The sequence below is a fragment of the Protopterus annectens genome, chromosome 4.part1, assembly GCF_019279795.1.
Source record: "Protopterus annectens isolate FY-2018-M chromosome 4.part1, PAN1.0, whole genome shotgun sequence".
In the NCBI taxonomy this organism is placed as follows: Eukaryota; Metazoa; Chordata; order Ceratodontiformes; family Protopteridae; genus Protopterus; species Protopterus annectens.
This window is the reverse complement of record NC_056734.1, coordinates 2,987,237-3,004,790: the sequence shown is the minus strand read 5'-3', so window position 1 is coordinate 3,004,790 and position 17,554 is coordinate 2,987,237. Positions and strand designations below refer to the sequence as shown.

At 46.7% G+C, this 17,554-nt stretch overlaps 1 protein-coding gene across 1 annotated transcript in view; it reads right to left on the bottom strand.

Moving 5' to 3' along the window:
• The window catches only part of NMD3 (NMD3 ribosome export adaptor), a 761,058-nt gene that overhangs the window by 688,841 nt on the left and 54,663 nt on the right, over positions 1-17,554 (bottom strand). Inside the window, exon 4 of the mRNA XM_044069978.1 lies at positions 12,608-12,704. Within this exon, the coding sequence (XP_043925913.1) occupies positions 12,608-12,704 (97 nt within the window). The remainder of the gene's footprint in view (positions 1-12,607; positions 12,705-17,554) is intronic.

Here is a 17,554-nt window from a genome sequence, read left to right as displayed (position 1 = left end):
CCGGAATCACATTTTCTTCTGGCCCTTTTGGTTCCTAGAGTAGGACCTCTGGGGCACAGAGAAGCGGACTCAAGACGGCAGACAGCGTCTTCCCATCCTTCTCGCTCTGGACCAAGGTGTCGCGAACCGTCTTGCCAAAAAGGGCAGAACCATCAAAGTGGGCGTTCGCGAAAGACGCCTTGAAAGGCTCCGTGAAATTGCAATGGCGGAGCCAGGCCTGGCGTCTCGTGACTAGGCCTACTCCTGCAGCTCTAGCGGCTCCCTCAGTAGCATGGGAAAGCAACCGCATAGAGGTATTGGTCATGGACCGAAGAGTGGCCATACGGGTGGAATGCAAAAGTTTGTCCTCCTCCGACATGGACTCTGGGGGGTATGCAGCGTATTCTTTGATAAGATCGCGCTGCATCCTAATAACATGTGCCAGATAGTTGAGAGCACTCACTGAGAAGGTCGCTGAACTAAACATTCGTTTCCCCAAGCGGACCATCATCCGAGACTCCTTGCTCGGAGGATGAACTGAGGGACTCTCCTGGGCGAGTTCCCTCTTAGTGGCTGCTGCCGACAACATGGCATCTACCGGGGGTCCCTTACTCCAGTGGGCACGGTCAGCAGGGGGGCTAAGAATCCTGTCTGGCCTTTTGGGGATTGGCTCTACGGTGTCCGGTTCCTTCCACTCCCTGGTGGTAATATGGTCCACCAGGGGGTCGGCAGGGGGGGACACCCAAGGAGGTAGACGGGCCTGCTTCAAATGCCTCCAAGAACACGGACTCGTCCAAGTAAGACTTTGGGGCAGACCACCCACCTCTTATACGAAGCATTTCCATGAGGTCTCCAAAGGAGACATCCTCGGGGGGTGATCTTGGGGAGCCTTCCCCTTCCTCCAAGTCAGTGTCTTCAGTTAAAGACTCGGGGGAGTCTATGTGCCTCCTTTTACACGTGTGCTTGCGAGGTGCCTCCTCGGGGGGGGGGGGGCTGTCCGAGGAGCCCTCGCAAGCAGTGTCTTGTTCCAAAGGAACTGCTTGGGGCATTGAAACGGGCTGTCCCAGTGGCCGGGTGACGGAAGCCTAACCCAGAGCAGATGGAGTGCGGGACGGAGCCGAAGCAAGTGCCGGGGGTCCAGAAGCCCTCAACAGAGCCCTCTCCACTACATCAAAAGCCGAAGGGGAGCCGGCCTCGACCAAAGGATCCAACAGTCGGCTCCCCCTCGGATCAGAGGAGTGGATCAGAGCCGGCGCCGAGCCCCTCGGATCTGAGGGACCAGTGCGCTCCGACATGGACGGCGCCAAAGGCACACGAGTCCCTTGGATCCGAAACTCGGGCCAAGGCTCCGAGAGGTCAGATCCGACACACTTGAGGGCAGGGTCGGATCCGAAGTACCCAGTACTATTGGAGCCGACCCACCCCCGGCTCCAAAGCTGCCCAGCTCGAAGCGCCCAACCCGGTAGCGGTCGGAGAAGGAGCTATGGGCTTGAAAAGGTCGAAGCTCCCCGGGGCAGGAGCACTCCCATCTGCATCTGGGCCTGGATGAACCTTCGCATCATCCGGTTCAGATCGGCGGAGAGACTATAGGTCGACCTCGAAGAGGCTACCGAGGTAGGCCTTGAGTACCGCCTCTATAGCCTCGAAGGAGGTCGGGTCTCCTTCTCCTCAGGTCCCGGTGAAAAGGTTGGGGACCGGAGGAGGAGAACCAGTAGAGAGGCCGGAGGAGAAGCTCTAGCCGGGCGGGCCGAGACGAGGTCTCGCCCGCCTGTGGTGCTTCTCCGTCCTTCTTCCTAGCTTCCTCTCCTCCGAACCCGTGAGGGAGTTTGAATCCCGGGAGGAGGAGGGAGCAGGTAGGCAGTACTGCAGGAGCGGTAACTACCAAAGGCGGAGGCGAAGCAGAGTCCGGAGGTAATAGTCCCGCCAAGACCAGCTTCGACCTCCGCTCCTTCAATGCCCTGGGGTTGAACCCTGCACAGGTTGAACATCCAGAAGTGAGGTGTTCAACCCCAAGGCATCGAACGCACCGAGTGTGGCCATCCGCAGGGGACACCTTATGGCCACACTCGGAGCATTTCGAAAATATCGCCTTTGGGGCCTCAGACATTTTTTTTTTTTTTTTTTTTTAAACAAAAAAAAAACTAACAAGTTAACAACCCAGTCACACTAAATGCCCCAAAGAAACCACACGCACATAAGCTACGCTACCAGCGAGGGGAGGGAATTACAAAAAAATATGTAATTTAACAAAAAATTAGTTCAAAGGGGTGAGAAACCTAAAATTTTCACACAAAAAACTATTTATTTGACAAAAATACCCTTAGTAAAATACTAAAATAGCACTTAGCTGAAGGAGCTCAAAAATCCAGCTGTCAACCATGAACGCGGCAAACTAGATCTGAGGTCATGTAGGGAGAGCAGGGCATTATGGGTGAAGGGAGGAGCTAGGAGCTCGGATCCATAGCTGGATAAACCATGCCGGTTCGGATCCGATATCGGATCCATAACCACAGGTTGCTGACAAATGAATCTCCTACTTCAGATGTAATGTTACTGTTTTCCCTTCTGCATGAACATTACCAGTTCTCAAGCTAATAAAAGAGTATGCCAAGTGGGTCTACTAGGTCTTGTTTTAGTGGTTTAGTAAACAACCTGGGATATTATCTGTCCCACTGAGGCCATTTTTTTGGCCTTGTTGGGACTGCTTTTGTGTGGTATTTACTCTTCTGATCTCCGGACCATAAGCCAAGACCTCTGGCTAACCAAGGTTGTAGACAACTGTAAACAAAGTCATTGTCAAGTCCCCCTATTATACCAAGTCCAACAACAAGAACACTTGTAAACACCTGGTACATTGAAAATGAGCTCAAATTAATGCTAAAACATGCAATATTGGACACATTTTGTAAATTAGAAGTTATGTGCTCACCATAACGTTCCATCTGAGTAGGTGTATTCATTTGTCTGCAACCTGTGGGTTATGGATCCGATATCGGATCCGAACCGGCATGGTTTACCAGCTATGGATCCGAGCTCTCAGCTCCTCCCCTCACCCATAATGCCCTGCTCTCCCTACATGACCTCAGATCGAGTTTGCCAACAGCATGAACACCCTGAAAAGGGTAACACATCATATGCAGGAAACTGAAAAGGCCAGGGGGATAGGAGGGCGGGATGGTTGCAGACAAATGAATACACCTACTCAGATGGAACGCTATGGTGAGTACATAACTTCTAAATTTGAAGTAGGAGATTCATTTGTCTGCAACCTGTGGGACAGAGTCCCCAGCTACCTGAATCTTGGGCGGCCATCATGGAAGGATATTCGAGCACCGCTGAGCCAAAGGATGCTCTACCCTAGATGTAAGATCCAACTTGTAGTGGGAAATAAAGGTATGAGATGAAGCCCAAGTGGCTGCTGCACAAATATCATCTAGAGGAATCCTAGCCTTAAAGGTGGCCGAGGTAGAGACTGACCGGGTTGAATGGGCATGTACACCCTCCGGTGCGGGCCTTCCAGAAGCTTGATAAGCCATTAAGATACATTGTGAAATCCAGCGAGATAATGAGACTTTAGAAATTGGCTTGCCCAAATTAAATTTAGCAAAGGAAATGAACAACTGGTCGGATTGCCTATGACCAGCCGTCCTGTTTAGATAAAATCTAAGTTGCCTGTGAACATCTAAGGAATGAAGCTTGTATTCACCCTTGTTTTGATATTTAGGAAAGAAAACAGGGAGGTTAATGGATTGATTAATGTTTGCTTCAGAAGCTACCTTAGGAAGAAAGGATGGGTTGGTCCTGAGGTAAACACGGTCCGGATGAAAGACCAAGTAAGGAGGTTTAGCTGATAATGCTTGAAGCTCTGAGACTCTCTTGGCCGAAGTAATGGCTACTAAAAAGGCGGTCTTGAAAGATAAGAATTTCAGATCTACCACAGCCGCCGGTTCGAAGGGGGGGGTGGTCAAGGCCTGGAGGACTAAAGAAAGGTCCCAAGGAGGAACCGCTTGCTTTACAGGGGGGCCTGAGAAGGAAAAGTACCTTTTAGGAAAATCTTACACAATTTGGCAGACATCAGAGGACTGGAGTCATGGCCAATATGATAATGAGAAATTGCCGCAAGTTGTACTTTGATCGTGGAACTGCTGGCACCATCATTAAAAAGAGTGGTTAAGAAGTCAAGCACCAAAGGGAGAGGAACTGTGAAGGGGTTTAGGCCTTGCCGCTCCGCCCACAAGGAGAACAGTTTCCACTTACTGCGGTAGACTTTCCTAGTGGATGGCTTATGAGCTGCCACCAGGATGGCCTTAACAGGGGACGAAATACCGGGAGTCCTGATCAGGAGTGGAACTGGAGCAGCCAAGCGGTCAGCTTCAGGTTGTCCAGATTCAGGGGAGAAAAGCGGGATGGATGAGATATCAGATCCGGAATGGGATCTAGAATCCAAGGAGGATTCACTGAGTGAGACCTTAGGAAAGGGAACCAGATCTGTCGAGGCCAAAATGGAGCAATGAGAATCATTCTGCACCCCAACCGAGAGGCTTTCTGAAGAACTTGGAGCATCAGAGGCAAGGGGGGATAAGCATAAAGAAGACCGGGTGGCCAAGCATGCACCAGAGCGTCTCTTGGGGCAGCTCCGGGAGGAGGTATTAGAGCGAAAAAACTGTCGCACTTGGTGTTTGAGGGAGACGCAAAAAGATCGCAACAAGGAGTTCCCCACCGTGCGAAGATGCGTTCCGCTACCTGAGTATTGAGAGACCACTCGTAAGGGGTGAGAATGGTGCAACTGAGTTTGTCCACCAGGATGTTGGACCGACCCGGAATATGCGTTGCTATGAGAAAGCGGTTGGTGGAGATTGCCCATTCCCACACTCTCGTGGCTTCTCGACAAAGAGGGTAAGACCTGGTTCCTCCTTGTTTGTTGATATACCAGACAACAGACATGTTGTCCGATTGAATCGCAATTGTTCCCAAGGGAATAAAGGCCTGAAGTGCTAGCAACGCTAAGAGCACTGCTCTCATCTCTAGAACATTGATACGCAGTGAGGTCTCTGAATCGTTCCACGTGCCTTGGACCGTCCGGCCTGCAAAATGCCCCCCCACCCGAGGCGGAGGCGTCCGTGGTCACCGTGGCGAGAGGGGAGAGGCACAAAGGGCGGCCTCCGTGGAGATCTGGAGAGTGTAGCCACCACAGGAGGGACCGCTTGCAAGCCTTGCTGATCGCAATGGGATGATGCATAGGAAGAGCAAGATACGACCACTGAACTAGGAGTGTCCATTGAAGGATGCATATTGAACCTGGCGAGAGGAAGAAGCGCTTTCGCTGCCGCCATGGACCCTAGGGCCCTCAGGACCAACTCCGCCGGAACTGAGCTTGAGTGGAGAATGGCCCGCACCTGGAGCTGCAGGTTTTGAACTCTGTCCGCAGTGAGGAAGGCTCTCAATCTCCTCGTGTCTAACCTGGCACCTATAAAATCTATGAACTGCGTGGGTGCTAGGTTGGATTTTTTGTGTTTATCGTGATGCCCAGACGAGGAGCAAGATGGAGAAAGGAGTCTCGCCAAGAGAAGTAGATGCCTTGTTGGGGCGGTGAGAAGCCAGTCGTCCAGGTAGGGAAAGACCTGCACCCCTGAAGCCTCAGGTGGGCCGCTACCACTGCTAATACTTTGGTGAACACCCTGGGGCTGTGGTGAGACCAAAGGGAAGGACCCGAATTGGTAGTGACTGGCTCCCAGCCGAAGCGGAGAAACCTCCTGGAGCGCCTGTCCATTAGTATATGGTAGTACGCATCCTTGAGATCTATGGAGCACATCCAGTGGTTTTCTCCCAGCAGGGGGAGAATAGACTGCAATGTAACCATTCGGAATTTCTCCTTGGGAACTGCCAGGTTCAAGAGTGAAAGGTCTAAAATTGGTCTTAGATCCCCCATCTTTTTGGCACTAAAAGAACCTGGAGTAGAACCTGATCCGATCTGGTCTGGCGGGATGGGCTGGATGGCTCTTTTCTTTAGCAGATGGCCAATTTCTGCCAAAGCGGCCTCCCACTGACCGGGTGGAACGTCGGGGAGGGACTTCAATTTTGGCATGTGACGAAAGGGGATACGGTATCCTCTGGATATGATCTGGAGGACCCAGCGGTCTGATGTTATGGACTCCCATGCCGCTAGGTGCTCCGAAAAACGTCCCCCGACTGCCTCCAGAGTGGAGCAGCCGGGCAACCCTTCAGGGCTGCTGCGCGGACCCGAAGTTCCTGGGAGCCCCTCTGCCCCTAGGGCGGCGTCCTCCCTGTCCTCCTCTGCCACGGAAGGACTGGTTGTCCGAAGCAGGCTGGGATTGCTGCGACTTCCGGAACCACATCTTCTTCTGACCCTTTTGGTTCCTAGAATAGGGCCTCTGGGGTACAGAGAAGCGGATTCCGACGGCAGACAGCGTCTTCCCGTCCTTTTCGCTCTGGGTCAAGGTGTCACGAACAGTTTTGCCAAAGAGGGCAGAACCATCGAAAGGGGCGTTCGCAAATGACGCCTTGAAGAGCTCCGTGAAATCGCAATGACGGAGCCAGGCCTGACGTTTGGTAACTAGGCCTGCCCCTGCGGCTCTAGCGGCACCTTCCGTAGCATGGGACAGTAGCCGCATAGAGGTATTAGTGACGGACCTGAGAGTGGCCATACGGGTGGAGTGCAGCACTTTGTCCTCCTCCGACATGGACTCTGGGGATGCAGCGTATTCTTTTATAAGATCATGCTGCATCCTAATCACATGTGCCAGGTAGTTCAGCGCCCTCACTGAGAAGGTCGCTGAACTAAACATCTGCTTCCCCAAGCGGTCCATCATCCAAGACTCCTTGCTCGGGGGATGGACTGCGGGACTCTCCTGTGCAACTTCCCCCTTGGTGGCAGCCGCCAACATGGCATCTACCGGAGACCCCTTACTCCAATGGGCACGGTCAGGCAGGGGACTGAGAATACGGTCGGGCCTTTTTGGGATTGGCTCCACGGTGTCCGGTTCCTTCCACTCCCTGGTGGTAATGAGGTCCACCAGGGGGTCGGCAGGAGGGGACAACCAAGAGGTAGACGGGCCCGCTTCAAATGCCTCCAAGAACACGGACTCGTCGAGGAAGACTTGGGGCAGACCACCCCTCTTATGCGGAGCATTTCCATGATGTCTCCAAATGAGACATCCTCAGGGGGTGATCTTGGGGAGCCTTCCCCTTCCTCCAAGTCCGTGTCTTCTGGGAGAGACTCGTGGGAGTCAATGTGCCTCCTTTTGCACGTATGTTTGCGGGGAACATCCTCCGGGGGGCTGTCAGAGGACTCCTCGCAAACAGCGACCTGTTCCAAGGGCACAGCTTGGGGCAAAGGAGCGGGCTGTCCCAAGGGCCGGATGGTGGAAGCCTGACCCAGTACAGATGGAGCGCGGGACGGAGCCGGGCAAGTGCCGGGGTCCGGAGACCCTCAACAGGGCCCTCTCCACTACATCAAACGCCGAAGGGGAGCCGACCTCGACCAATGGATCCGACAATCGGCTCCCCCTCGCATCAGAGGAGTGGATCGGAACCAGCGCCGAAGCACTCTGATCCGAAGGGACAGTGCGCTCAGACACCGACGGGCGGCGAGCACTGATCCCCGGATCCGGCTCGGATCCAGGCTCCGAGGTCGGATCCGGCACTCGAGGGCAGGGTCGGATCCAAAGTACCAAGTACTATTGGCGCCGACCCACCCCGCCCGGCTGCTCGGCTCAACTGCTCCAAACCCGGTAGCGGGTCGGAGAAGGAGCAATAGGTTTAAAGAAAGGTCGAGCTCCCCGGGAGGCAAGAGCACTCCCATCTGCATCTGGGCCTGGATGAACCTTCTCATCATCCGTCCAGATCAGCGTCTGACAAGCTATAGGTCGATCTCGACGAGGCTACAGAGGTAGGCCTTGAGTGCCTCCTGGATAGCCTCGACGGAGATCGGGTCTCCTCCTCCTCAGGTCCCGGTGAAAAGCACACGGGTGACCGGAGCCGAGGAGAGGGAGAACCAGCAGACAAGGAGGCCGGAGGAGAAGCCCGCTTGGCAGGCGGGGCCGAAACAGAGGTCTCGGCCCACCGCTTATGGTGCTTCTCCCTCCGGTCCCTCTTTCTAGCTTCCCTCTCCTCCGAACCACTACAGGGAGGTTGAGTCCCAGGAGGAGGAGGGGGAGCCGGAGAGGAGGTAACCGTCGAAACGTCTCCCCCCGAAGGAGCGGAGGCCGGAGCCGAATCCAGGGGCAAAAGTCCCGCCAGGACAAGCTTAGACCTCCGCTCCTTCAATGCCCTGGGGTTGAACCCTGCACAAATGGAACATCCAGAAGTGAGGTGTTCAACCCCAAGGTATCGAACGCACCAAGTGTGGCCATCAGCAGGGGAAAGCTTATGGCCACACTCGGAGCACTTAGAGAAAACAGCTTTAGGTTGTTCTGACATCCTAAAAGCTAAAAAGTTACTTAAACTAAAGGAGAAAAAGTAAAAGTAACTAAACACACACAACAGGCCCAAACACACACTACGCTACCAGCGAGGGGAGGGAAACTAAGTAAAAATAAAATTAAATCACTAAACAAGTATAACTATCAAAAGAGGATCCTAAACTTTCACTCAACTTTCACAAAAAATTTAAATTTTATCAGTATAAAACTTGAAAACACCACTTAGCTGAAGAGCTCGAGAACACTAATCTGGTCACCAGCGCGGCAAACTAGATCTGAGGTCATGTAGGGAGAGCAGGGCATTATGGGTGAGGGGAGGAGCTGAGAGCTCGGATCCATAGCTGGTAAACCATGCCGGTTCGGATCCGATATCGGATCCATAACCCACAGGTTGCAGACAAATGAATCTCCTACTTCAGATCAACCATTTCTCTGAGCATACAACATAGGCAACACCTAATGCCAAAATGTGAATGTTGTTAAAGACCTTGGAACTTGGTTTGATAATGCCCTCCCCTCTGATTATCATGTCATGATGGTATTCAGAAAGTCCTTTTCAGCAATACTAGCTGTCAAAGGAATACCATCCAGATCACTGACCTGCATTAACTTGGCCAATTACGGAATACAATGCCTCCTTTGGGATGCACCTCAGGCATATCAAATAACTAAAAAGACTCCAGTGGTTCCTGGCTAAGAAGATCACAGTCGTAAAAATCCTAAGCTACCAGAAAAGAGTGTGAAAGCACTATCACTTCACTCAGTTTTCTTAAAGCTTCTAAGTGGAGATCTATGCCTTGCCTTTTGTGCCTTTAAGGACCAGGTAGTTGTGGATCTCATGCATCTCCACAAATGAAATAGCCCCACAAAAATCAGAACCAGGGATTTAAAATTTTCAGCAGCAAATAAAACACAGTGGAAAGACAGGCTCATTACACAGTGCATTCTCCACCTGTGGAATGAAATCCCACTACAAATAAAACAGTGTCTAAATGTGTGGAAGACATTGTAGCCGATCATGCACAAAACACCTCAACTCAGGAGCACTGTTTTACTGTATTAAGGCACAACAGGTAGCACAGTCGCCTTTGGTGCAAAAGGCTGTGGATTCTAATCCCACACCAGGTAGACTGATTGTTGGCATTGCAGTGCAGCATAAGAAGATACTGCACACTGAGTGTGCATCCTTCGGATGAGACATCAAACCAAGGCCCCATTTTCCTGAGTTGGTGGTAGCTCAAGTGGATGAAAAAGATCCTACTGCACATACTGAAACGAGGTGCGGAAATTCTCCAAAGCCCTTAACAAATCTCCCTTTGTAGTATAAATACCACCTCAGATCTCCACTGAAAACAGGCTACTGGCTTAGTGGGACTAACCCAGTCAAAGGATAAACAAGTCAAAAGCATGCTAGATGGTTACCAATAAAACACAACTCTTTCTTGTCTCACTTCTATTTAAATTTGCTACATATTGAATCACTTCCTTCCCTTTCTGCAAAGCTCACTACAAAAATACATCTACTTCAAAAACGCTGTCAAACCAGGGCCCACCCTTTGGGTCTATATTAAAAGACCGAAGAGGTGTTTCATCGAACACCTCTTGGTCGACACAAGAGAGCACACACCAAAGTATGAACTTTCAGAACAGTGATTTCTTTCCCTGGGAAAGAAATCGCTAGCACAAACACACACACTTTCAAACATAACGTGGGGGGCTTTGCCCCCCACACCCCCCTAACTAAATACACCAACTCCGAGATCACACTACAGTGATGAAAGAGGCAAACACACGGGGATGGCCTAGCGATTTCTTTCCCAGGGAAAGAAACCGCTGTTTTGAGCATCCACCAAGAGGTGTTCGATGAAACACCTCTTCGGTCTTTTAATATAGACCCCACCCTTCAAGCCCCAAAAACTAAACTATATTACACCAACTATATCTTTTCTGTACTAACCCCAAAACTCTGGGATTCCCTACCACTCATCTAAACGAGCACCTAATCCAAATTTATACCACAATTCATGGTACACTTCCTCAATCAATTCCAGTGCAAGTGCTTTCAAACAGGTCATATCACTAAAATATAAGAAGGAGCTGCTCTTGACATTGCAATACCATCTGCCTCCACTTCTACTCCAAGAAGTGTATACAAACCTGGCTTTGCTTTGCCTTGCATTTACACATACTATATACCGCCCAAGTTCGGTGTGCATGAAATTTTTTTACCCTGCTTGTAAACTGTATTCACCTAAGCTGTACCTAAAACTGGCCCATTGTGATCAGTGCACTACCATGTTACACAAACAAATAAAACTGTAAGACAGGGGAGGCTTCTGGGGCCAATTCTGTTGTACCTCCATCATCCTTGTTCTAACACAGGGTAAATTAACATTAATACAATACAGTTACTGCTTAATTGCAAAACTGAATTCTAATAATTACAATGCCCATAAATTACAACCTACCCTTCCATAAGAACAACTGTTCACGTGGAAACATTTACTGGGAAAACACAATAACTCAATCAGACATCTTCATAATGATAAATCCGTATACATGAGTTAACGATCAAATATGAACAGAATCATCTGGCTAATCAGCTGAAATCAAAAGCTAACAAACTGAAACAGCTCTCAAGAATTAAAAACAAACATTTTACCATTTCTGATGTACTAGCCTGTTACAAAAAATGTACTTAATAAAAACAGAGATATAAACATTTTCAATTACATAACATTTTCTTACTTGTAAGAGAGTAATAACACATTATTACTTGTACAAACAGCTCCGAGCACAAAGGCTGTAGCATCACATAAGTATCATTACACAGACCTAGAGCATTAAGTACATGTAAACATCCTGTCACTTCCACAATGGGGATTTTGCTCAAACTATTGTCAGAATGGGAGGGCATATGTAAGTCTAGAAGAGTCAGTATTTTTGCTTGGAGTGTTTATATAGGTATTTTATACCCCAAGCAGACTCCAAAAAAAAAATGTCCTTGTGTAGATGGCAAATGGTGGTGTGATGGGGAAGAAACAGGTAACTGGGAACATGTGTTTTGGGAGTATAATGAGTTGGCAGACTTTGAAAATTCCCTACAGAGCAGCCCGTCAGAAATATTGAGTGAGCAAATGTGTGTAACTAAGGAATTATTTTTTGAGCTGGAATACGGTACCTAAACTGCTTAGACACAAGTGAGGCCTTGTTAAATTCAATTCTGGTGTCTACCAAAAAGGCAATTATTATATAATGGAAATTCAGTTCTAAACCACCTGTACTTTAAGTAGTGAATACTGTAACAGAGATTTGTAAGTGGAATATGTAGAAAGGTTAGGATCAAACTATATAGTAAAAATGGAAATAACACACGCAGAATGTTTTGGCAGAGTAAGGTTTAACAGAAAACAGGAGAGAGGAACTGAGCAATTTATGTAATGTTGGATGGATGACGACTGTATAAAGCACATGTGTATAAGCACATATATGATGTATGCTTGTAACTGTCAACATGTTAAGATGGTTTGCTTTCTTTTATATAAACATATGTTTTCCGGTGTCTTAAGTGATAATTCAATGAAGGTGTTAAAAATAAATAAACCACTACCACAGACAAAAAAAAATGGACCTAAGGTGCCAAAACCACTCTCAGCAAATTCACTCAATAATAACAGAATTACAGAAAACAAAGGAATGTGTGTGCACCCTGTCAGCAAATCACTAATGGCAATAAATTGGTTAAGCAGACGGTAAAAGATCTAAATGACATAACATGCTTGTCTGCTATTGCATATGCACCACTAGCTACATGGTGAATGAGTAAAGAAGAAGAAAAAGGGAAAAAAAAACAGGAAATGTAGTAATAACCCAGTATTCTACAAAATATAACTCTACCCATCAGTGACATAATTAGCTTCAGCATTGTACAAGCCAAATTTCAATCTACTACTACTGAACTGGGGAAAGCAGCCACCAAAGGAATGTTAAAGTAAAGGACAAGGAAGAGGTAGCAAACACTTGAATAATGTCTGACAATCTCTGCCAGTAAGCATTTCAAAACCTAATGCATTCTCACTACAATACCAGCTACCACACCAGTGCTCATCAGCAGCAGTGATTGCCTAAACCGTTCTACTCCAAAAAGCAACTGTACAATGCTATCAACAGTTCTAAGGATTACCAACCTTGCTCAGTGAACTTTTCATTTTTTTCAGACAAAATGCTAACAGCTCTCTGGACTCCAGACTGCACTGCACCCACAAGTCTGGTGGCTGAAGGTATCTGCAAAATAAAAAGACAACATATATTAAAAAAACATTTTTGCTGCAGTACTTCATTAATGGAATGCATCCAGTTAAGTGCATGTTGGGGGGGGGGGGCAAATAAATACAGACCAAGCAACTATTTAATTATAAACACAATCTATATACCACACTAATAAATGTTGTTCATCAAAAAACTCATTGTTGGGCAGGGATACAAATTACAGCCAATTTTTCGCCACCATAAAACAGGAACTTTGCCCTCAGTGGTATTAAGTTGTAAGAATTTTGCTTCAAAAAGTATCTGGAATACTTTTCTGTGCACATTCACCTGTTGCTTGCCCAAATTCTAAGCACATTCACCTATTGCTTGCCCAAATACAAACATAAACAAACTCTACAACAAAAGGAGGAAGCTACTACAAGATAGAGCAAAATCCTTAAAAGGTAAGACACCCTTGATCACTATAAGTAAAAAACTAAGAGCTCTCATAAAATCATCCAAAGCAAATTGAGAGAGAAAAATAGCTAAAGACTCAAAAGACAATCATAAGGCCTTCTTTAGCTATGTTAGAAACCTAGGAGGAAACTCCCAGATATGCTCAGAACTAGTTCAAAATGATGTGAAGATTACTGATCCTACAGACATTGCCAACATACTGGCTGATAGGTTCAGTGCAAACTTCTCCCCCCCAAAAGGAGAGATATCTATATCAAACGATTGCAGCCCCCCAAACATCTCCAGCCCAAGTGAAAACTGCTCTCCAAAGCAAAACACAGCATCCATGGGACCTGATGGTGTCCCCGGCTGTGTGCTCCATAACTCAATGAGGAATTAAACCCACAGCTAGGACAGCTGTTTAATCAAAGTCTTACCTCTGGATACGCACTCCAGGAGTGGCGACTGCAACTGTGGTCCCACTTCACAAAGGCGGTGCCTCCACCGACCCTGAAATTACCGCCCATTAGCTTGACAAGCCTTATCTGCAAAGCCATGGAGAGGATCATAATGGACCTCATAAATAAAGACATAGGGAATTTGCAGACTTTGGATCCAACCCAGTTTGGCTTTGTCAAAGGCAGATCATGCCTTTAAACTTGGTTGACTTTTTGAAACAGTCACCAAAGCCATTGATGAGGGAAAGGCAGTCCATACAGCCTACCTCGATCTGGCTAAGGCCTTCGATACAATACCCCACTGGTATCATTGAAAACTCATCAGCTTAAATGTTAACCCATACATCACAAGATGGGTTGCAAACTGGCTGAGTGACAGAACCCACAGGGTCAGAGTTGCTGGCGCCATGTCAGACTCAAAGCCTGTCACAAGTGGTGTCCCACAGGGCTCAGTCCTGGGCCCACTCTTGTTTGGCATCTACTTTTCCAAGTACAAGCAAACACAGGAGGGTTATGGCTGACAAAGTTTGCAGATGACTGAAAACTGCCATAGTAGAAAACACATCTGACACAGATATCCTTCAGAAGGGTCTCACAGAAACGGATAACTGGTGCCAGAGCCACGGCCTAAAGTTAAATGCCAAAAATGCATAGTCATACCCTTCGGAAAAACAAGGTTACCCCTAACTACCAAATAGGTGGCAATCCACTGAGCACAGAAGAAGTTATCAGGGACCTGGGGACCCAGGTTGATAGTAGTCTGTCATTCGACACCCATGTAGCTAAAGTAGTTAGGAAGACCTTCTACATTGCCCACCTTATCATGAAGGGATTCTCATCTAGATCAAGGGAGGTCATAGTCTCCCTTTACTCATCACTCATCAGACCAATGATGGAGTACAATGCCCCATTCGAATGTATCTGACCCGACACTTGCAGCAGCTGGAGAGGCCACAAAAGTTCCTCACCAAAAGGATAAAGGGTCTCAAAATCTGTCCTATGCTGTCCGACTGAAAGAACTCCAGCTCTATTCAGTCGCTTATCGCTTGCTCAGAGGTGACCTTTGCCTAACATACAAGGCCATGTCAAACCCAGATTTGATGAATATGCTTCACCTCAAAAATCTAGATCCATCAGAGCCACAAGGGCGGAGACTTAAACCTCGACACGGCTATTAATAGGACGTGCTGGAGGGATAGATTCATCACCCAAAGACTCCTATGCTGTGGAACAAAATCCCGTACATGTGAGGCAGAGCACTCGCTGGCCTTGTTCAAGAGAAATCTTGACCAATGGATGGGAGATCGCAGATATACCCCAGGGATTACCTCAGTGTCACTGCTCGACAGAGGCACAGCAAAATAATGGGTATAGTTCCCCATACTAAAGGGGTGGCGTAAGCCACAAAACGATGGGCTAGGCTTGTAAATGCCCTCGGGCAGATAGCCTAGTATGAACCTATGAACCTATGAAATTCTATGACATGACATCAACAATACCAAAAATCTCACACAGGTAACAATAAGGTCTACTGCAAAAGTACAAAGCATTTCAAAAGTTACATTCAGATACATACCTACAAATACAGAAACATATGCTCTTCTTAAAGGGTTAGGTGCAGAATGGGTTGATTTAGAAGATAACAGTATGTGCAGTATTCACTGAGATTTGTTTCAAGTTAATCATGTCAGAGTTCATCAAAAATCATACTAAAATTCTGATCCTATCAGCATTTTAGCACTTGTTTTATGACAAGACTGCACTCAAACATTTTTATATATTTTTTCAAAGCTACAAATTACCAAAACATTCAAGTGGGGACACCGTTTAACAACAATGGAAAAAATCACTACAGTAAAGCAGAAGGAAAATTTTATCCCTCATCCACAAGATCAGCAATCATGGGACTGCAGAAACCAAGTAAGAACCTCAAAATACAACTAATTCAAGGTCCAGCTCTCCTGTCAGTGTGGATGACAAGATAAATGCTAAAGTCATTATAGTTCATGTGCAGATGCTAATGCCTTCTGTGACAATAGGAAGTACTGCCAACACAGCTAAATGGAATTTTGTAAATAGTTATATATGTCATTTGTGAATATCAAATGGATTTATACAAGATGCTGGTTACAAATTTATTAGAACTGTATGTAACCGGGAAAAGCCGAAAGACACAAACATGTAATCTGTATATCAAACTGATTTGTACAGATGCTGGCGTTGAAAAGGGTATATGTAAAGTGCTTGTATTTCAAATGTATCTGCAGTGTGCCCTACTGGAGAGAAAAGAAATGTACATGTAATATTGTAACTTTAAATGTATATGTTTTGGCAGAGGAAACTGGAAGGTTAACCTCAGTCCAGCAAACTTTAAAATATAGCTGAAATTAAATCACTTTATGGGCTAGGCCATAACAATGCTATCTCACAGGTTTCAGTGCAGCCAGAGACAAAGTTTGTACCAGGAAGCTTTCTGTATTGTCTTTGGGGTGAACTAATTACTACTCTGGAAGCATGGAGGTATGAAATTATTTTACGACTTCCATCACCTGCCACAGATCTCAGCAAAAGCTCTTGTATGTGTACTTTTACATATAGGTGCTAAATCCTGCCAGCTTCCAGCAATGGGAGGTTTGCATGAGAACTAGAAATCAGATGACCAGAAGTGATGTCATTCTGCAAGCTATCCTAGAAGTAAGATTTTAGATGTTATTTTGAGAAGTCTCTTAGTGGGACTGAGCATTCTGTATTCTGAAAACAAGGACCATTCACCACATCATCTGCCTTGCTCTATTAAGTATATTGGGTACCCTTGTAAGGGCCTTAAAGTAGCTGGCGAGTGGTTCTGCTGGCAGTAATATCTACCTTATAGTATGGGCAAAAGAAGGCATAGCTAGTAAAGTGTGTGTCTGCGTGTGTGAGCTACTTGGGCAGAATCATGAAGCACTGGTTGGACAGAGAGGAATGTTGGAGGACCTGGCTTGAAGCCCTGGCTAAGGACTCAACTCTGGAGAAAGACAGAGGAACCAGCCCTCAGTCTGACTGTGTTTCTTGTGTGCTCTTAAGGGAAATTGTGTTTGATGCAGAGACCTGCATCTGGACATACTGTGTGTGCAAGTTATTCTCCCAGTGAATGTCCCCCCACTGGTGCCAGTGATGAGGATTGAGGCTTCTTGATTACTGGTCCAGAGGTGGAGGGTCATCGTACCTTCCCCTTCCTCTCCCTAAACATTCAGGGTTTGTCCTAGGTAGCTTAAGTATCAATCATATTAGAGACTTAATTTATAGTCGAGGTTGTTGTGTCAGTGTTTACCCCAGATCCAAAATTATCAATTTTAAGGAAGCTTTTGATTTGATGCAGTGGTGTTGGCCTACTAGAGCATTCAACACTTTTATCAGAACTGTTAAAACACTGTACGCTATGGCAGCTGCAGCAATCCTTACAAATGATCTTCTTTCCTCACAATTTACATTACATATATAGGCACAAGAATGTGTTATCTGTTTCATCATCTCTTTTCCTATTAGAGTCCTTACAAATAATTCTACATAGCTGAGACTTTAATCAGGGCCGTCATTGTAGGACATTCAAAAAAGCCATTAAGGTCACAAGTCTTAATAATAAATCAATGGGGTTAAACATTTTTCTTTTGCATATCAAAATGCAACTTATGCATCCACTAATATAGTACCATTAATGCAACGGTTAGACTGAAATTTAAGGTCACACATAGATATACTGAAAAGTACAAAAGCAATAAGGGTTCTAATTAAGAAGACAGTCAAAAGTTGTACTAGATTATGTTAGTACTTGGGTATATCAATGGTAACAAGATCATAAAGTCTGAAGAAAAAGGCCACTTTACTCACTATTGATATGGGGCATGGCAATCAAACTAAATTCAAAGTGCCAGTCTGCCACAAGGCAATCATTTCAATAAAAATTACATGGATTTTGACAGAGTAATGGCT